This window comes from Haemaphysalis longicornis, unplaced genomic scaffold (assembly GCF_048455015.1).
Source record: "Haemaphysalis longicornis isolate Haplotype H1 unplaced genomic scaffold, Haemaphysalis longicornis Haplotype H1 scaffold_3, whole genome shotgun sequence".
Classification (NCBI taxonomy): Eukaryota; Metazoa; Arthropoda; class Arachnida; order Ixodida; family Ixodidae; genus Haemaphysalis; species Haemaphysalis longicornis.
Genome location: NW_027526335.1, coordinates 34,953,510 through 34,974,898, shown reverse-complemented (window position 1 = coordinate 34,974,898; position 21,389 = coordinate 34,953,510). Strand labels below are relative to the sequence as shown.

Here is a 21,389-nt window from a genome sequence, read left to right as displayed (position 1 = left end):
GAAATCGGGTTAGGGTGGGGGGAAATGAGGAGCGGCGTGCTTTGTTCGAGGATCAGTCGCGGACGCTTCAGGCGCCATGGCAGTTAGCCTTGAAGTTGGGTAACTGCGTAGTTGCGCTAAATATGAATTTCGCGATGCAGTAACGAAACCGAAACTGTTGTAAACTGTTTGGGAATGGTCCTGGGGTAAGTAGAACTACCAGAGTACTTAGGACAACTTGCGCAAAGGCAATAAAACTGCCTAAAATCATAAAGTAGCTTTGCAACCAGGCACTGCTTGACATTTTCAGCCGATTTCTGGGATTATTACTGTCAGAGCGTGAACCTGACGATTGAAAATCGTTTGCTAGTTCCCCATTCACGCCCTGATAGTAAAAAACAAGCGCTGGTGCAGAGTAATTACGAGTTGCACGCATTCTTCGTTGGTAGCCTTGAGGCGCGATGACCACTCCCCTTTTCCACAACCAGGTGATTCAAAAGCGTGTCAAAAATCACGTTTCCGTTGCAAAAATGAAAACAAAACTGATTTTGAAAGGCCATTTTCTGATCTAACTCCGAACAGCTTTACTTGTTCGAGAAACGCCTGGAACGCTATGAAAAGGTGCTCCCAAAAGTATCGATCAAATTGATCGATTTTGATAGGCGCGGTAGCGAAAGAGTTAAACACTGTTTCGTTTGGTGAGTGGGGAACAGGGCGCAGAGACTGCAGATGGTGGAGCTAGCAGGGGCTGCCATCCATAGCGTACAGAGCGGTGTGCGTTGTTGGGCAGAGCATTCAGTGTTAGCAGCAAGCAAGCCTCGCCAGGATGCATGGCCAGGAAGTTGAGAAGGACAGCAGGGGCTTGGGTGAACCTTGGCCCATTCTTCTTCCAGCACTTGGCATCCCCACCTTGGACACCGGAGTCTCCACCTGAGGAGGGGTGCAAGAAGTCGTTGGTCCAGCGCCTTGAAGACGTGCTCCAGGGCATCTTCTGAGAAAGAGCACAGTGCTTCCGGTGGGATGGACACATCGGGGACCCCTTCCCCTTTAATGTGACTGCATTTGACTCTGGTGCATGACAGACTACCCATTTCAGGTTATTGGCCAGCAAGCATACTGCCATGTGGTGTGCGTGGCACGTGCGTGATGACCATTCATTTACGGTTTGGGCTGTGACACTGCTTGCAGCCAGCTGTGTGCCCTAGTTGGTGAGGGGCTCTTTTGGAGCCCTAAGTAATAACGTCAAGTGTTTTGTACTGGTCTGGTTGTATGCCTCTCGAATGTTACTTTCAAATGGGAAGGTGAGAATCCGCTGGGCCACGTGAAGGAGGCGGCAGGTTTCCGGCTTGAGAGCGCCTAAGCAATCGCCCAAAGAATGGCCGTGACATGGAGACTTGCGAGCAACGTTAACTAGTCAATGCCTGTCTGGTGCGTGGGCGCTGGCTGTGCTGTGCAGTCAGTCTTCTGGCGATAACTCGGAGGCAGTGCTAAGCTTTGCCTCTGCAAGTACTAGCACCTAAAGTTAGCTTAAAAAACGTTGCTGCTTGCAAGTCAAGGTCCTGTGTAGGGGCAATACTTTCTCGCGCTCCTACCCTCTGGTGTGATGGGCACGAATGTGTTTTGTCTAATTTTGCTACGTTCTCATCACAACCCATATCCGTGTGTCTGCTGCGAGAGCCATTTTCTCAAAAAGTTTCTCTACTTTTTACTTTTTTTTATATATGAAAAATATTTTACTTTTTTTTTTTTTTAATTGCTTAAAGGGGCCATGGAGACATGAGTTTGGTTTGTTTGAGAGATAGCTTTGTTCAAATCGCACTTGTACCACTACCACATCTAGTGCAAACTTTACTCAAATAAACTATACTATAATGAGGAAAGCCGAGAACAGGTATGTGACTTGCCAGCCCCCTTCCCGCACCAGAGCTGTGATGCACTATGGCCCACTGGTTCAACTTTGCTGAGGCCGACAAAATCAAATGCGAGATGAGCAGGTATTATAAGCTTGGAAACAGCTATGTGGGCTTGAAATTTAGTGCATATTTATTTTGTAGCACTAAAGATGGTGGGGTAGGTCGTGCAAGTGCTTAACGAACACGTACGCATATACAGTTAAATCTCGTTATAACGAAATTGAAGGGATGTCACGGTTTTCTAGCTCATTAAAGCTGCGGCGGGCGTTTACTGCAAATATTGTGCGCTGTACTTGCCCTAAACAAATAGCGGGCGAAATAGGATCTCGCCACGTGGCGGTACACAGCAAAATAACCACATAAATAGATAATAAATATATAAATACCTCGTCATTTAGCACATATAGCGCAAATATATAAATAAATAATAGCGCATCATTGCTGACATCGCAAAGCATGCGATGCTGCTGGAGAATTGAGATTGTGGCCTTGGTTGCTGCATTTGGAGAAGGGCTGAGTGTGCTACTACAAAACAGCCAGGACTTTTGGACAGAGCAAAGCTGTGTGTTGTCTTCATGGCCCCTTTAAAGTACAAGGTGGGAGCACACTACGCATTTTGGTACGCATGTTCAGGCTGTGCGCTGCTCTGTGTGTATGCCATGGTCTGTGAGCAATTCAAGAATGCGGCTTTGACAGTGGAGCGTGGCACCTGCGAGGTTGAAAGAAAAGAGGCTCTTCTTGGGCAGCAGCCAAGGCTTTCATCTATCCCACTTTTGTCGCTACTTTATGCATGGGTCCGTGTAAAAATTTTAGCCATGGACATACCCCCGTGATACTTTGGGTGCTGGCTGCTTGAGAGCCCGTGTGCTGGGCGATTTGTCAGAACCCGGGCAACACTCCGTTTTGAGGTAGGTACAAGCCAGCACTTCCTGCGCACCCGTGGGGCCTTTGAGAAACTGCTCAAAAGAGCCCGCTGTGCAGCCTCTGTGGCTTGAAGATGCAGTCACTGGCTCCGACCCGAATGGCTTTGCTTAGGGCCAGCAGCAATTCTAGCAGTATGCCAGGTCCCACAATTTTTTGGGGTGGGGTAAAAGATGTTTTTATACCTAATTCTATGCATTGTTTTTGTAAATAAGGGTGCTTTGATACGTTTTAGTTGTGCTCAGGCGCAGCCTGTCATCCTGTTCAGTCAGCATTCTTCATCGTGCTGGAAGTGCTGGACTTGCACCCACACGAGAACGGAATGTCTCAGAGCCCACGCTTGAACTACCAGTATGTGTAGACGAACGTCAGAAGGCGACACCCGGCATGCGCAATGGCTGGTGCATATAAGGGGTGTCTAGGCAAAAGAGAGGCGCATAGCCTGTGGACTTTGGGCAGCTGGCAAGGTTTTAGCAAATTACGTGAGGCTATGATGACCCGGCATGTATGAAGCAAAAGTTTGAAGCGCAACAAGAGAGGAGAAAGAAAAATGATACCCATTTGTGCTCTAATGTAAGATGAACTGCCAGCGATAACCATTGGGTATTTCCCCATGAGAAACAGTAAACAAACCGCTTTGCAAGGATGCTTGCACCAAGAATAGAAAGTGCTAGCGGTCCACTGGCAAGGCGTTATTCAACGGAAATGCAACACAGGGGTGCTGCCAACATCAAATTGCATAGGAAGAGGGCCTTGATTGTTGAGAGTGCCAGGTCAGTGTACCAGCAGCGCTGCTTTTGCTCATTATCATGCATGCATATGTACCCATGCATGAAATGTTCCTGCTGGCTTTTAACTTTTGAAACATTGGCGCTCAACGTATTCGCACATTGCAAGGCGTGCATACTTCGGGAGGTCTGGGCATTGTAAAGGAAAAGGAGTGGGCCATTCTTTTTTTCCTAGTGTTTGGGGTGATTATGAAGCGCATTGCCGTCACCAATTGCACATGTGAGTGGACAGCCAGCATCAAGAGACCCGGTGCGGTGCCAGCAGTGGCCAAAAGGCGGCACCTGCTCTACAAAGTAAGGGGTAAGCAGAGGCGGCTTTGGCGCCGGCAGTCTTGTTGCGGGGTCTTGTGTTCACCAAGTTCATAACAGGTGTTGCTTTAAAATTACGGTAGCTGTGTCTCTCCATGGGATGAGTTAGATGCTTGTACAAAGGCCGGGCAATCAGTGGGCCACCATTGGCCCGACGTAATCGGTGCAAGATCTGCCAACAATTGTACTTGCATTTGTAAGGACATTGAAGCCACCAAATTAGGTGCCTTTGAATCATTTAATGCCTGTGTGGCACGGCACCTGCATCTTTTGCCTACACCTCTTTTGTCACCTGCAGCGCCTTTTTACAGAAGTGACATCCATTGCCGCTCAGTGTGCCTGTGGTGCTCTGGCTGTTGTTGTAACCCGGCTGATTTTTTAGCGCTTGTCGCACGTGTTTCTGTTCTAGCTTGAGTTTATGTGCATAGCAAATGTTTATTTACCTTTTAACCCTCGCTGCTCACCCTGTGTTAGAAGAAACCATGTTAGGCGTTTGAACTGAGTCGAATGAACTGCGTTTGTGCAAGCCTTGGGTTGTCTGAAACACAATCACTGTGGTGGCATAACGGGCATGAGTGCCCAGCTGTGAGCCCCCTCTGCAGTTTCCCACCAGTGTTTTATTTGCTCGGGCTGTGCCACAATAGCCCTGGCTGGCCTCGGAACAGGTGAGCCAGTGGCTTCACCAGCTGGCATGCTCCGTGTTTTCCGGTGCCCTCAGCTGCTTTTGGGCGCTGCCATGCGGGGCCTAATCCTGTTACATTCAATTGTACGCTGTCTGGTTCACTCTTTGTGAATGTTGGATGCGGAAGGCAGCTGCATTGGCTGGGTATTCTCTATTATTAGTCCTGCGTTTGCCACAAGTAGCCCATGCCATCCTCGCCTTAGGGATACGTATGGGGAAAAGGAATATTGGATAGCATCTCGTACGCTACCCGGTGAGTCTGCTGGGACCAATGACCTATGAGCCCCACTTGCACATGTTTCCAGGTTTCTGCGTTCGGCAGTTTGAGATGAATGAACTTGTCCCGAATGCATACAGGTTTGACGTTTTTTGACGCCGGAAGCATTTGAAGCCAACCGCTTATCCAACATCTGTGGTCTTTTAGGCAGCTTCACAGACTCGTTACTTCCTGCACAATGGCAGCTTTGCACATGGCTTGCCTCCATCGCTCAGCGGGGTGCAGGGGCTCCCCCCCCCACCTCTTATCTTGGTTTTATTGATAAGGTGCCAGCTTGGGATTTGGGCACTTTGCTGGCTTTTGGAGCCTCTGGCACAGTCAAGCCAGCCGGTGTGATGACTCCTGGTGCCTTCACTTAAATCCTGGTGGCACCTTGCTGGAACGGTGGCAGGTCAGGGCACGGCTGGAGGAACTTTTATGAGGCAGGCCTTTGTGGAAGTACTGATGTGGCCACCCGGTTTCCCCAGTGCACAGCTGGCTGAAGTCTCGCACGCACAAAGCCTGTTAGTTTTTTTTTCACTCCTAAAACAAACAAGCAAACAAATGTTGAGGTTACATTTTGTTTATTTCAGCAATTTTGTGTGTAAAAATCATAGGTTGTGCTTCCTGACTGCAACTTTAAGGGTAGCAGAGTATTAATGGAGAATAAAAAAACTGGTGCAGAAAACCTAAAAAAAAATATTAATTGGTATTTAACATCCCACAGTTGATTAAAATATACTGACATTTCTGGTGCTGTATAGTAGTTATTATTATTGACATACAAACAGCCAAGTTTCAGCTCAAGTTAAATACCACAAAGTCCTGTTCGGGCATATTTGGTGATGGGAAAGAGAGGTTTGCAAAGAATGGGTACCACTTTAAGGTGGCAACATGCTTGGGAGCACAAGCTTGTGCATTGGGTATGAGTTTACAATTAAAGGACACTCAAAAGCAAGGGCAAGGTGGCCTATGAAAGTGCCGTAAATACAAACGTAGCACTCGCAAAAGCAGCAGCTGCAGGAATAGTTGCTTATTAGTGCAAAAAGTGCCAAAAGCATGAAAAAGGGTATTGCCGTATTGCCAGCTCCATGAAATTTCCCCACTGCAATTTTTGACAATGCAAATCTTGAAGGTTCAAGTGCTTGGTTAGTGGAGCTTGACTAAGCGTCTTTCTGAAGCAAGCACTGAGGCAACAGGGACGCGTAAATTTGAAATAAATGCATGCGGGAACTTTTGCTGGTCATGACAACACTACCTCAGAATAGGTTGCCTCGGCACAGACAGTAGGGTTTGTTCCAGCTTCGATGCCGTTGAAATGTGTTGCCTTGTGTTCAAACTCAACTCAAAAGATGTATGCATGCGGGTGAATGCAAGAGCCTACCATACCTACTTGCCACCAGTGCATATATATGCAATAGCCACTGGCAAAACGATAGATTATTAGCACAATCTGCTTGAAACGGGATGGCAAACGATATCTCCAGTCTATTGGGCCTGTGTTTTTAGCACCTGCTCCCAGGTGGCAGCACCTCCCAGGAAAGCCTTGCCAGGGGCGACACGCAGGGGCAGGGATTGGTGGCCCACTCTGCCTGGGTGCGGTCACATCAAGGTGGCGTCACAGAAACCCTTTCTGACTGGCTTCCAATCTTTGCCACGAAAGTGGAAGCCAATGAGGACAGGCACTCGGGAAGATATGAGGATGATTGAGTAAAGCCAAGTGTTCGGCCCCTGCTAGCTTTTGGGCACATTGTGGCATATCGTGTAATGTCACTAAAAATAGAAGGCCAGCTTCAATTACTTACTTCTCGGCAAACAAGGCATTTCTGGCTGTCGAACAGAAGCCAAGAGATGTAAGAAATGCGTCGGCTTTCAGTCAAAACAAATTTTTCTAGCCTTTAGTGCCGCCTTACGTGCAACTATGGCAAGTGGATGTGCGAGTGGAGCTTTAGTTTGGTGCTGAATAACAGGAAAATACATTCAGCTTCCAGATAACATATAAAATTGTACAACTCGCGATAAAGCAGACTTCAGTTTTAAATCCAAGGAGAACTTTCAGTGCATGTTAGGATGACTTTGCTGGAACCTAGAGAGCCCAAATGCATTTCAGGGTTCATCTTTGAAGACAATCAGTGCACAGAAATAAAGACGGGAGGGAATACAAATGCGGTGCTTTAAAAACCCACCCACCCACCGACTCAACTTGTCATCTTGGGACATGTCAGTGTCACAGTCACATGGGTTTGTTGTCTAGGCAACCGAAGGATGCAGGTTCAATCCTGGCTGCACCGGCAATTTTTCTGATGGAGGTGAAAAACGAAAACACCCACATGTAGATTGGAGCACATGCCCAGGTGGCCAAATTTAATCTGTAGCCCTCCACTGTGGTGCGCCTCATAGCCCAAGTGTAGCACATTGGCACATAAAACCCCTTAGATTTGAATTTTTCACCTCTTAGGTGACACATGGTGAAAGCACCTGGAAGCAGCACAGTGTGGGCCATGCCCAAGATTTCACAGCCTGGGTTGACCACTGGGGCCCTCATTAATTATCCTACAGCAGCTGTGGTTAAGAGCAAGGTGTCCAATAATTCGCTTGTTCTCAACTGGGCCTCCATGAATGGGTTCTATCACAGCGTAGCATGCAAGTCCAGCCAAAAAAATCTCTTGACAGGTCCAACACTCTTACCCCGACCCTGGTGCCCCTCGTGGTGGCATGCGGGCCGCACAAACATTCGAGGGTGGCTGGAGTACCGCATTATGCCACTGCAAGCTGTGTTTCTCTTCCGAATCTTGCTCGTGCCACTGGCATGCCAGTTTTGAGGGGCAGCATTGTTCAGGACACATGCATGTCGCAATGCGTCGTCGTCATCGTGGCCCCCAGCTGTTCACGGGAGTGGGATCGCGGGAGGGAAAAACGGAGCAGAGGTGCGCTTCTGGTGAGGTGCGGTGACCAGCAAGGGCAATACAAGTTGTGCCTTCGTCCACCCGGGGGTTCCTGTATTGTCAAAAACAGTACCTCATCACGACATGAGGAGCACACTGGGGCAGGGCAGATCCAGCAGAACGCTTGCAGATCCAGCTAGTCACCGCTGCATGCTGCCTCACCCCCACTACAGCCCAGCTCCTCTCATTCATTCCTTCATTTCCCCAATTGGTGAACGCAGGACCCGTTTGCATGAATGGAACTGTGCATTTGGTGCACCGAATTAGGAAGAGGCAGGTGAGCAAAGACTGTTTGAGCAAAGCCATCTGAGGAAATCCCTCGTTTTTGGTGCACAGCTTGACTTTGTCTCTGCTCAGAGATTCATGCAATAATGACACTTGCTCACACACGATCAGGCATCTCGGAACCTATCCACAAGGGCATCTGGCTGGTGGTGCATTTCGATTGGACGTTCCTTGACAAGCACAGAAGTGGGGCTGCTGGGGGGCAGGGCCAGGAAGGCTACACTGCACATTTGCATGCCTCTGTGGGAGACTTTTACTACTTTCAGCCTAGCGGGGGAGCATACCCGTGAGTAAGCTAGGATGTGGTTTTGTGCTGGCACGACTGATCAGACACATTTCACTCCACAGGGGGTGTGCATTGGTACGTGAAATGATGAATCCTGTCTCTTATGTTTGTCGCAAGTCTTTGCTGTGTGTGTGTGTGCACATGGCATGCTTGAGGGGTTGTCAGAATTGTAGCAGCATTGCACGGTGCTCGGTTATAAAAAAGCGTACAGTGCTTCTGTTAGAACTGATATTGGAAAGCAAGGAAACTGTTAAATTTCAATAATTTCAACAAATTTTAATAAATTGAGGTTCTGCTAATGAAGGTTTGGCTGTAGTTGCTTGAAGTTGGATATGTGCTGAAGTCTTGTCTGAGGTTGGCAATTCTGTGGATGGCTGGAGAAACTAATTGACATCAACTTTTTCAATTTTTAATGGCAGTGAAAAAGTTTGTCTGCAAAAGTGAAATTCATGATTTTGATCATTCAAATGCCTGCAGTTGCTCAGTGGCATTCTAAAACAAATATTTTAAGAGAATACCCTGCTGAAATGCCTAGAGAACAGTGCTGGGGCTAATCCCCAAGACCGCCTTCCAGGTGAAATCCTCAGTTATACTGTTAGGTATTCAAAAGCTCAAAAGAAAATTCACCACTCAATAATTATTAGTACCTTAAAAAATTTCTGCCATGTGTGTGAGCACTTTCACTTACAGACAAAATAAAAGGAATTTTAATATCTTTGTTCAGGTGACAATTTTGCTTAATGTTTAAGCTTTTTGCTTTAGCAAAAAAATATTATCGGAATTTGTAACAAGGAGGAAGACATGGCTCCTATCAGAGTACTGTTCTTGCCCCACTAAAATGGCAGCTCCCGTTCATGATCCCGTCTCAGTGCTTTCCGCGACAACCATTATTGATTTTTCCGTGAATAACATTCATTTTTCCGTGAATAACAGCCGCCTTGTAGTTTTTCTTTCAAATGATAAAAATTAAAGCTTCTGCCATTCTACATCCACGAGGTATGTATATTGTCTTGCTTTGTCATTTCAAACAAAGCAGTCATCATGGAGGAGTCATAATTAGGAAGATTGATCAGTTACAACAAGCCAAGATAAGCTTCAAACATTAAACGGGGGCACATTAAAAATGTGCAAAAAAAAATGCGCACATAACAACACCACATCGAGGCAAATACGAAGTGCAATTTTTTCCGGCACATGTCTTGATCAGCAAAGCTGGGTATTGTGCTGCCTTGTCTACTAGCCCACCATTTCAGACAAGTTCATGAACTACGGAAATAGCAGACATGCAGTAAATGTGCATTCGCTCTCTTTCTTCTCTCTGATGGGTGCTTTTCCCGAGGCATTCTTGCAGTAGAGTGCTTGGTGAGGCTGAAGAGTGGGTCCCGGTGCTGATAGTTCTTGCAATTTGAGAACACTGTTGAAGGTGACTTGCATGCACAAAGCAGCCGCTCACCCGGGGCTCCTTCTAGCAGATTTGTCAACCTGGTATCTTTGGCTGTGCCGTTTTCATTCATTTCAACACAGAGATGTGGTTGATGTCTTTTACTCCTGGTGTGTTTGTTTTGCAGTGCATTTGTTTCATTTGCACCGTTTAGGTAGCATGCGTGTGGCCTTTGTTTTTTTAAGGTAGCGGGCCACTCAGCTTGTAGTTGTGAACTCCCTGGAGAAACTGCTCTTGTCTAAAACAAGGAGCTTGTGCACCGCTAGTGACATCTGCTCGTACGTGTGCACATTTCCACTCCCTTTTACTGCGAAGCGGTATACCTTTAACCAGCCAAGGAAAGTTTCATGTCCGCATCAGCAAAAAACTACCAGGCTACTAATAGCTACATCTAAGCTACACAAACAAACTATTGGCGCTCCCAGGGATCGAACCTGGGTCCAAATAGACAAGCGGAGCAAGAGCCCATCGTCTTGCCAACTAAGCTACGCCCACACATGGAGATTGGGAGACAGACGGTGGTTTGGATTCAGCGTCTGGGGAGGGGGAGGGCGCTTTTGGAGGTGATACGTGAAACGAAAGTGAGAGATGACGCCATAGCCGCATGTACCGCCCTCCTTCGCACCCTTCAAAAGACTTGTTTGCTTTTTGCCGAGGCTGCTGCATTCGGGACTCTGCCCCCCGAATCCCACGTAACAGCTGGCAGGGCCTCTGGTTTCACTTTTTGTAGAGCCACATGTGTGAATTCTGCCGCATGGGTAATCGACGTGGGTGTCGTATACAGCCTTGCAGTCCAACCACCTTCACTGTGTTGATTGGAGCCTTTTTTTTTTTTTTTTTTTTTTTTTTTTTTTTTTTTTTTTTCTTCTCCATTGTTTCCCATTTCTCTGCTGTATACGTGTTTGTGTAGCCTGTCATTGTTGTTATTTCGTATTTTTCTTGGTCCGTTGTGCTGTCTTTTAATTCACACTGGGGGAAGCGCACACCCCCTGTGGGCTCAACGGTGTGCTAAATTAAGAGTTCTTTTTACCGCGAAATTGTTACTCTGCTACGCCAGCGTCCACCGAACCCGCTCCCACCTGGGTATCGCTCGCAAAAAAGTGTCCAAAGGCTGCTATCCCTTTGCTGACGCGTTCTGTGGCGTTCCACACATTTAATAGTGCGCATAAATCCGAACGAATTTAACCCCCAAAAATGTTTAGCACGTTTTGTTCTATAACATGGATCAGAAAAAATGAACACGAAGAGAAACTTTCCGCTCACTGTTTCAAAAAGTGCTGCAAAAGAAAAAGAAAAAAAAAACTTGTGACACAGTCAATTCTCGTTGGCTTACGACGCATAGCACAAGTATAATAACAAAGAAACGAGCGTACATCAGAAATTGCCATGTAGTCTAGGTTGGTCTTCAGTTTCTGTGGAGGCAGTGTAGTAGCAGAATGAATAGTGATTCTTGATAAAGTAGCTGCAATGATTCTGATCCCGAGGTTGTAGGTTATAGATGACTTAGGCAAGAGCCTCGGCGACAAACCTAGCCAAAACAAACGCTTTCGTGAAAAAATATGCTGAAGGATCCTGGAATTTTTTGCATTGTACTTTCAGTGACCATATCGTGGCCGACGGTATTTGTTTCGTACAGCTGAGCAAGGCCGTCAGCCACACTGTAAAGGCAATTCGTTTTCAGCAGGTTCCGAATCACTTCGGTACAGGGGCAGTGGTTCAAAAATATATCCTGTAGATAACTTTAGATAACTTCGGTTCTCACGACAAGCCTTTATCGGGAATGGCTGTCATGGACAACTTTGCCATTTCTTGGTTTTGTAAGACACCCTGACGGAGCTCCTGCAAGCGCAGCTTCAGTTATGGTGAGGACGCCGCAGCCTCTGAAAAGGTTGCCATCTGTTAGTGCTCCCTACTCTGGAAGAGCATTGTCACTTTTTTGTGTGTTCACGCAAGAATGTCAGTGCTTCCATGCATAGAATGGCCCTGTTGGAGCTACTGTATACAAATTCGGGCCTTCCCTGTGAATTTCTGGACGCGCATAACGAGTTTCACTTCAAAACGAAGCTCCTCGGCGTAAAGCAAAAGTCGACAAAGTTTCCGCATGTTTAAATTACCGAAAATGATTGAAAATAATGAATGCTAGTCAAGCGAGCGGATATGTATGTTGGCATTTGCATAGCTAAGGATTGGGTCTAGACTTAACCGTGAATTCTCGTTGCTAGCCGATATTATAGGTAGTGATCGGTACGATCGAAATTGATTGGTACGATTGCTGTTTTTTATGTGAGCATTCGCAAGCTGCACTGCGAGCGAAGTGAAGCTGGCAAGTTTGAGGATTAAACTTGAGGATTATAGATGGCAGGTTGCCATCTATAAAGCTGGTCGTGTGTAAAACAAGCAGTGATGAGCACTGTGGTGTCCTGTTGTCCTATTCCAGTAATGGGGAGATTCTGCACGTCTACAGTGTGCTGCCCATCACTTGTCCTCGCATTTAACATTCTGAGCAATTACATTGAAAGCAGTCAAGCTTGAATTTTCTTTGATTTATCACAAAGTGTAGTATACACTTGGATACGACATGTCCATGTGTCGAGATGATAGAGGATTGCCTTGGCCAGAATTCAGTTTCTGGTTTGTGGCCAGGTGTTTCTGGGCTGGGTTTGAATTTTAATTTATTTGTGCACCACGGAGGAGTGGTTTGTCAATACATCAGTGTCGTGAACTGTTGTAAATAATGAAAAGAAGAAAGGAAAAAGTGCGAGCAAGTGATATTTAATTGTGCCGTTTTTATTTCCAAAGTATTATATCCAGCAGTCCTAAAGCGGCATTCACACGACGGAGAAATTCCGTCTTTCTGGCCCGCGGAGCCAGCTCACGTGACCAGTTTTAGGCTCCGCCCCTCGGCCGGGATTGCCTCTGGATGGTCCGGGAAAGAGAATGCATGGAATCTGTTCTTGGAACTGCGGTCATGCCGTTTGAGGTCGAACCAGGGGCGACGGCGGGTTTTTTGAGGCAGCGTGGTCGACACGTGTGGAAGTGACACGTGCGGGCGCCGGAGAAGTGCGCCTTGGCGTTTGGGCGCGATATGCACGATCGAGGGTGCCTCGAAGTGTACCGTTCGACAGCCGCTTCGTTTCCTCCGCGCTGTCGCTGTCGTCTGCTAGTAGATCCCGCACGTGTGGGTGCGCCGCCAAGCCGAACCATCCGGTGACGTCGTGTTGACGTGAACCATGTCCGTCCGCCTTCGTGGGCCTCCTCGTCCGTCTTGGCTTGTGGTGTTAGGTCCAGTTAGGCCAATTCACATGACGGAGGAGGAAATCCGTCTTTCTGTCACGTAAAGCCTGCCCACGTGATCAGTTTTAGCCCCCCACCCCCGGCGCGGGTAGTCCGCGGACGGTCCGCGCCGAAAGGTCCCGCTTAACTGCGTTTGAGGATACTAAGGGCACACTTTTCCAGGAATACAAACAAAGGATGTGGGCAGCACGGGCGCAAACAACTGATTTATTAGAAGTGAAAAAATGCTTGCTTGGGCATCAAAACATGTAGAAAGGATTTTGTGTACAACTGGAGGCGAGGAAATGAAAGCGCATTTCTTAAGAAGATAAAAACAAGCGTTAAACGTCGTAGTCTGTTGAATGGCTCTTCATCTTCCTTTATAGAAATGAGCTGCAGCATCTTTCCCCCGAAAAGAACATACAAGCAAAGCACATGTCAAGTGAAAACCGCCAGTCGGCTCACTTGGCATATGAAGCTATTCACTAATAATTTGGGCTCCTCGGCCCTTTCCCATCGAGCCAAGGCCAATACGGTGAAGCGGGCCGAATCGGTTTTGGCGCGAAGACGGGTGCACGCGGGAGAGCGCGTCCCCGCGGCGGTTCCCACCGTCGCTTCCCGGTTGCCTGCAGCGGTACGGCAGTGGAATCAAGAGTCGCCTCGCTCCCTGCGGGCCATGGGTCGACAGGGTCGCTCACGAGTGCACTCGCATCCCCACTCGCCACTCATGAGTGATGAGTGAGCCTCGCCATCGTTTTGGACTGGCGAGTGTGAGTGCGAACCCCACGAACAGTGAGCCCCGCTCACCACTCGCCTCATTTGGAGTGCTCACCGCGGTATGGCACAGCGCAGATGACAAGACACGAAAGAAAGGAACACAGGACAAGCGCAGCAGCCCTTGGAGCTTGCTTCGGATGGGGTCTCCTTTTCCAGTGGCACGCATAATTGTCCAGCCCTGTCGTGGGGGCTCCACGACAGGGCTGGAGATTCTGCCAGCCGTTACCTGGAATTCGCGGGGGTGGTTCCCGAACGCAGCAGCAGCGTCGGCCACGGCTGGTCCGGGCTGTAGCCCGGCCGTGCGTAGGCAGAAAGAAAACGGAGAGGATCCGAGCGTCTTTCGAAGGGTGAGACAGCGGAACCTAGCCATCCTGATGTGCTAGCTCGGGGCTACACTACCGCGCGACAAAGCGCATACACCGAAACAATTCGGCATGTGAGCTTAGCGATTCCCATTTATGCCGATTAGAACTAGATAGTTTAGTAAGTTTGAGAATCGCGAGAAAGTTGAGGGAACTTTTATAATCGCTATTTATCAGAGCTAGTTGCTTCTTTAGACTTTTGTAATACCTCTTAAAACACAACTGAATTGGTATTCACCAATTTAGAAACGGAGTCCCATTCGTGGCAAGCAGTGCGCAAAAGGTAGCGTTCCTCTATCGGCCAGATGTCTGCATGTGGTCTGTACATTTTGTTTTCCCACCCTGCAAACCAATCCTTAACGTATGTTTACCGTACGACCACTTAATTCAGTAGGGTCCGGGTTACCCTGGAGGTGCTGTCGAACAAGTTCAGCCGTGCGAAGGAAGCGCGCAGCTGCGCCATAACAGGCCCAAAACAACCGTTGCAAAAGCACACGACAAAGCCGTACCGCCGACGCGCCCGCCGGCGAGCAGGCACCTCCGCGCGGGGAACGTTGGGTAAATTCGCCGCGCCATCTACAGTGCACCGTGAGTAAAACCCTCCCTCCCACCCCCGCCGCGTTGGGAGTTAATTGACCCGCACGCCGCGAAAGAACCGTTGGCTGGTAGAGGTGGAAAGCTTTGCTTTAAAAGCGTGTGTGATACCTGTTTCTGATATGGCGGAAAATTTGGCAATGTAAAAAAATTAAACGTTCAAGTTTGAAAGCAACAGCGTGTGTCGCAGGCGGTGGCCGACGACATGGAGCGAGACGCGGCACGAGCAGGGAGTACGAGTCCTGACCCGCTAGAGCCCAAACAACCGACTGAAGCCCGTTCTACATGGAGCGAATTTCGCCTGCGAATCCGCTGGAACGAACATTCGCACTTGCGAAGTTCGCAATGCCGGGAATTGTCTGTGAACGCCGCGATCATGGAGGACTCCATGGCCGTGATTTTCACATTTCAGATGCGCCTTGTTTGCAGACTGAATTAAGTTTGCCACCAGCAAAGGTTGTTGTGATTTTAACAAGGGTGGTTTTATTTTACTTTCTTGGCAAGTTGTTTCTGTCTGGTTTGCGGTAAATATAAGTTTATTTGCGGTTTTATATAAGAATCGCCAATTCTTTATCAATATACGCACACACAGCAGAGAAGACAAACGTTTTGGTGTGCCCGCGCTTTTGTCGCGCTCATACAAGCAACGCCATCTGGTTTCCAAGCGTGCAAGTGGTGCCGAGCTGTGCTCCTATTGGCCACAGGTCCGGTCCCTCTACGCCGCACACGCCGCACGAGCGGCGTTTGCTCGACCGCTTCAAATGTTTGGCACTTTGCCGGAGCAACAAAAAAATGTGGTTTTGCCGCACGAGCGGCGCCGCATCAGCGAATTCGCAGGCGAAATCGCTCCATGTAGTACGGGCATGAGCCGACGAGCGGCCGTTCATTCATGATAACACACGGAGACACGCGTACACCCGGGATAGGCTATCTCCAATCACGTGTGTCATCGCAACAACATGTATGAGACACTTTCAACACAGAGGTGCTCCCAGTGCGCTTCGAAGGATGGCGCCACTGATACGTGAAGCGGATGTGATCATAATAAATAGATTGAGGGAAATGTTAGAAAGAACGTCAAAATAACGAAACTGCGTAGTGCGTAGCATTATTTAGCCCATTGTAGGAAAAACCCCGTCACTGAAAGTCGTGGCAGGCAAACGGTCCGTGGTTTTCCATTGGCTGCCACGTGCATGGCCTCCGCGATCACCCCGAACGCGCGCGGGGGAATCTCGGAGGCCATGCCACGTGTCCTGTGCCTCGAGGGGCGTTCACTAGATGGCGCAATCTGGTCTAAGGTGCTAAGGTCCCTGACGTATCGCTCGCATCATCACCAGGCGCGGCAGCAAAGGCTGTAAAGTGCGGCCGGGGGCGCCAGTTGAGCGCCGATTGTGACTATCACAACGCCCGCTGTCTCCCCGTCTCCCCTGTTTTAGGGGCGAAGCACCTTAGGACCTCGCTTTGTCCCTTGGCGTCCGTGTACACAGTGTTACGCATGCGCGGAGAGCATTGGATTGGATTGAAATTGTGTATACTCTACACACGCGTTGTCACTCATTTACATGCGCGAGTGGGCAAGGCCACGGGTGATTTACGGTGAGAACGATCCCCCAGTGCTTCGCCCACTCGTCATGATTCTGTTCGTGGAGATGCGCGAATTTTTTCTACGTCCGTCGTCCTCGCTCGCTATGAACCAGCACCAGCTTGCCCCATTGACAGTCCAGGAGCTGAGCGCGCCGCAGCGGCTGAGGCATCCTGCACCCGTCAAGTGCCCGACGAGCAGATATGCGGGGAACACGGCGGTCCAGCGAGCAAGGCACACGAGCGGATACGTGAGCAAAACAGCTTGAAGGAGGCACTAGGCGAGGAGCTGCGAAGAGCTGCAACACATTGCTGGGTTGCGTTGCGCCCAACGCAACCCAGCGACACGACCCATTCGATCGGCGAGAACTATGCTCTCGCATTTACGCAAGTTTTCTTTTGCGCGCTAGAGACATGATTAAAAAAGAAACACCTGTACATTATGCGGAATGGCAAATTAAGCAAAGCAAAGGGCTGGAAATGGCTGTGAAAGCAGCGAAACCTGAATTCCGTAAAAAATGAAGGAAGCTCACACTAAAACGCGTAAAACTTGAGGGTATACCGAAGCTGCACGCAACCTTCACGACCATCACGACGGTTTAAGTCCACGATTGCAGCCGATTTGCTTCTTTTTCGCTTCCGCAACGACCTTTACTCCATCATTGTCACTATAAGTGTGAGCTTCCTTAATTTTGGGGGGGGGACTGATAATCATTGGACATCACCTTGGAGGGGCGTACGCTCCGACGGGCCCCAACTCCATCCGGCGGGAAGCCTTCCGACTTGTCCTGACCTTCCTCGACGAGACGGACCTCATCAAACGGCTGTAGTCCATTGCTTGCCGGCCAGCCTTACGCACTCCTTATCTCTTTCTTTCTCTGTTCCCATTTGTTCTTACCTATCCCCTTTCATTCCCCCTGTCCCCTTCCCTTTGACTGAGTTGTATGCTGGCGAACTCCAACATGAGTTCATAATATCTGCAGTCCACTTCTTTTCCACTTTCTATTTCAATAAATCACTCACACACTTACTCACTTTCTCGTTCCGAGCAAGTTTTGCCACGATTACGGCGAACGCCGGAGATTTTTTTTTTTTTTTGGGGGGGGGGGGGGGGGGGCAATCTTGGCCAATCTCTTTATGTGAGTATACTTGGCTTGAAAAACGTGCGTCTATGACGCTGGGAGGTCGGCCCGAGACGCGCTCACACGAGCGCTCGGCATTTTCTTGCTTTTTTAAACTGCCGGGCAGTCGCCGCAATCTTGGCCAATCTGCTTAATTAGGTATGCTTGGCTTGACAAACGTGCGCCGGGGACGCTGGGTGGTCGCCGCGAGGCATGCACACGATCGCAAGGCATTTTCTTGTTTTTTTCTAACTGCCGACCTGTCGCCGCAAGGCACGCGTTCACGTGCGCTCGGCATTTTCTTGGTATTTTTAACTGTAGACACGAAACTAACGATTTGCTAAACGACTTCGCTGTTAAAAAAAAACAGATGTAGATGACTCGCTAAACTGTCTGGGTACCACAGTGTGCTTTGATGAATGAAAGGAGGAACAGTAATTCCTTCCACATCTGGCCTTACAGCACGTTACGTTCAGAATCGCGACATGCGCGTCATTACTTTTAGCAAACATTCCAACTTTCTTATTTATAGCGTTCTTTTTTTTTCTTTTGCTAAGCAGATAAAGGTATCGCTAGAACTACTTTCACGCAAACATGTTCTCAAAAATTTTCCGTATCCAATAATTAGCAGGTATCCCGCGCTTAAGTCTCGCTCACTTTGGTGGACAAAATAACTTGTGATTGCTTCAATCCAACAAAAATTACGAAAAAGTGACAGGTATTTCTTTCTGCTACGTCACTGAAACCTGCTGCCAGCCAACGTAAAATCGACCAAATAATGTTCTGTTGCGCTAATTGTATTTTTAAGGCGGCTCTTGACTACTCCCATTACCAACGAGCTAACGAGATCACAGGAGGACCCCCTGGGTGTTTTGCCAAGCGATTTTACGGATCTGCCTTTTTCATCGGTCCACCGTACTGCAAGGACTCCACAGTCAAGCAGGACATTCGACACCTCCTGTGGTACTGTGGGGGCCTTCGACCACTAGGAGTCCGACGCGCCCAACAGGTGCCATCACATGAAGAGTGGACGACGCGCACGAATCCCAGTCATGGCAAGAAGACATTACTCCCCCTCTGGGAGTTCGCAAAAGAATCAGGCGCAGCCCGAAGAATATAGGGCTTAGAGGAGCCCTGTACCCCCTCCCGAACAACTCCTTCCTTTCTGAGGCCACTGGCCACCCCTTTGCAAAATAAAGATATATACATACGTACATTCTGTCACGGGATCTCTTTCTGTGACAAATCTCCTTGCCACGGGATCTTCTCCTGAGGCAGCGGCTTCAGTCCGGTGACAGTCGCCGAGAAGTTTATAAAACAGGTTTGGACGAGATTCTTCGAAGATTGTGGAGGTGGGGGAGGCGGGGATGAGGGTTTTGTGGAAGGTGTTGGGTGCTGACGCCGCGTAGCCTGAAACGAGGCTTTTGGGAATTCCACAAGGCAGGCGGGTGGTACGGGTTGAGTCCCGCGTCGTAATTGGAGTTTTAGCAGTCCGTCTGTTCGTGTTGACCGGAACCCGACTGCGCCTGCGCGCGCGGGAAGGGCGAAGAAACGCACCCCACCGTGGCGAATGTGCGAACATGGTGAGGGCCGGCCCGCGGAACTAATCCACCCCACCGCGACGAATGCACAAGGGCCCAGATGGGTCCCAAGCCCCGGATACATGGACCCGACGAGGGAGGGTCGAGTCGACTGGCGGGTTCAGCTACATCGACCCCTCACGCGTATACATGAGCTCCATTCAAAGAGTGGAGGCGAGGGGGCCGGGGGATTGCCGGAGAAGAAGCTACCGTATTCTTACGATTCTAGCGCGCTCCTTCTTTTGCTAAAAGCTAGCATTAAAATTTGTGTGCGCGTTACAATCGGGCTCAAAACCGAAACAGGTTTTAAATCGGCCAGCAACGTTGCCATAGGCACGAGGTCCTCCCAAACTCCAACTCAATCCAATAAAAAAATCCGTCAACACCACGTGAGTGAATTTCGGCGCACTCATTCCTGAATGACATACCTTGGTCAGCTGTTACACATTTTTCTACTATTGCAATTAGCCCGTCACACGTAGAATTATGAAGGTCAAGACACTTGAAATCGCAAACAGCTTCAATGTTTCCCACTATAGTTTTATTCCCTGCAGGAGCTGGATAAGCAAGTTTACGAAGCATAATTTATTTTTGGCTGCCACAGTTGCACGCGCAAAATAAAATTCCTTCTTGTAGGTAAGTAGTGTCATGCATTTTACAGCTTCGCGGTAAAGCCGACGTCCAATTATTTTTTCGGATTTTCCTGCGCGAACCTACCCGCGCGGTAAAATCGTTGGCGCGTTATAATCGTGAAAATAAGGTCCAAATATTTTTTCGGATTTTCCTGCGCGAATCTATCCGCGCGGTACAATCGTTGGCGCGTTATAATCGTGAAAATAAGGTATTCAGCTCCCCACGGCCCGCCGACTCAGCCCGACGAGCGCGTCAACCCACCCCCTGCTTGCGAGTAGAACGCACTCGCCCCGGCGGCTTTTCGACTCGCCGGGTCCGCTTATACATGAGTGCGTCGAGTCCAAAAAACCTGTTTATTTCAACTCAACGCGCCCTCGTCGGGTCAATGTAAACGGGGCTCCAGTCAACACGGAGCATGCGGGGTGCTAAAACTCTATTACAAGGCGACTACAAACTGCAAGTAATTAGGAACTGCAAGTGACATTGCGTGTATCTAATATAATATTGGGGACGATTAGGCCGGCAGTTATGCAAGGCTCCGCCTCATCCAACAATGCATACTACTATTACTACTACTACTATTACTACAAGAAAAAGTACGTTTCGAACTACGGTGCTTTCACATATGAAAGATACCAAAGTTCCTTGTTTTTTTTTAAAGATTTTTTTAAATAGATGATGATGTTGGACAGCATGGCAAAGTATGGTAAAGTTGGACGCAGTGTGGTACACAAGGATAAAACGTTGAAAGAAGTTGATAATTTTTTTCTTTTCTTTTTCTAAATTAGAAGTAAAAGATATCATGAAAAGGAAGAAATCAGAAACGACGGCGCAAGAGAATTACTATGCGTACGTAGCTGGGCGCTAGAAATATGTGTGTCGAGGTTACAAGAGGGGGGAAATAGGAAGCGAGGTCTAAACGCCATAGGCGCCGACTACTTCTTCCCTCCGAGGTTTCCCCGGCGATGCCGACCCCCACCCCTTCTCCGCGAAGTTCCACTGCCAGTGACACCAGTTGTGTGTGTGTGCGTGTGTGTGTGTGTGCGCGCACGCGTGCGTGTGTGCGCGCGTGCGTGAGAGAGAGAGAGAGAGTTGCCTCTATCTTTTCACTTAAAATTCTATTGTGGCGGAAAGCCTACTGCATCATTGTTGGCGCATACGTGCAGGGCTTACTTTCATACTTTTCATTTATTCATTCCAATCATCACCATATAAAAGCGCAAGCGCTCTAGAAGCTCCAGCGGCGGTTGCGTCATCCGGAGCTGTTGTACAAGCCGCAAGTTTGCCGCCGCAGAAAAAAAAATACAAAGAAAATTGGGAGTGGTCGCGAGCGCGTGCCTCGCGGCGAATTTTCACCAGTACAGCGCTCAGTGAAAAATGGGTGTGGCCGGATAAAAATTCGCTTTTTTTGCGGCCTGACAGAGCTCCGGCCTCCCACACGGTCATGACAGGTCGACGCTCAAAGAAAAGAAAAAAAAACGCAATACGCAATGATGAACGCACACTTTTTCATAAGGGGTGTTCGCCTCGCTTTAAATTGCTTTGCGTCCTTTTTTGAGCACGAAAAAAAAAAAAAAAAAGGCTGCAGTATTCCGTGACCCCTTCGTTGTTGTTGTTGTTGTTGAAAACGTTTATTAAAAAAAGAGGGGAAGGGAGTTGGGTT

The 21,389-nt window shown here is 48.6% G+C and overlaps 1 protein-coding gene across 4 annotated transcripts in view; it reads left to right on the top strand.

The window, feature by feature from the left end:
- LOC144174264 (serine/threonine-protein kinase DCLK1-like) overlaps positions 1 to 9,350 on the top strand; it is a 46,070-nt gene extending 36,720 nt beyond the window's left edge. For all 4 annotated transcript variants that reach the window (XR_013323453.1, XR_013323452.1, XM_077702866.1 and 1 more), the window contains one exon: positions 873 to 9,350. Coding sequence is in view for 2 of the 4 variants with exons in the window: in XM_077702866.1 (XP_077558992.1) it covers positions 873 to 913 (41 nt within the window). In the remaining 2 variants the exon portion in view is untranslated. The remainder of the gene's footprint in view (positions 1 to 872) is intronic.
- Positions 9,351 to 21,389: the final 12,039 nt, after the last annotated feature.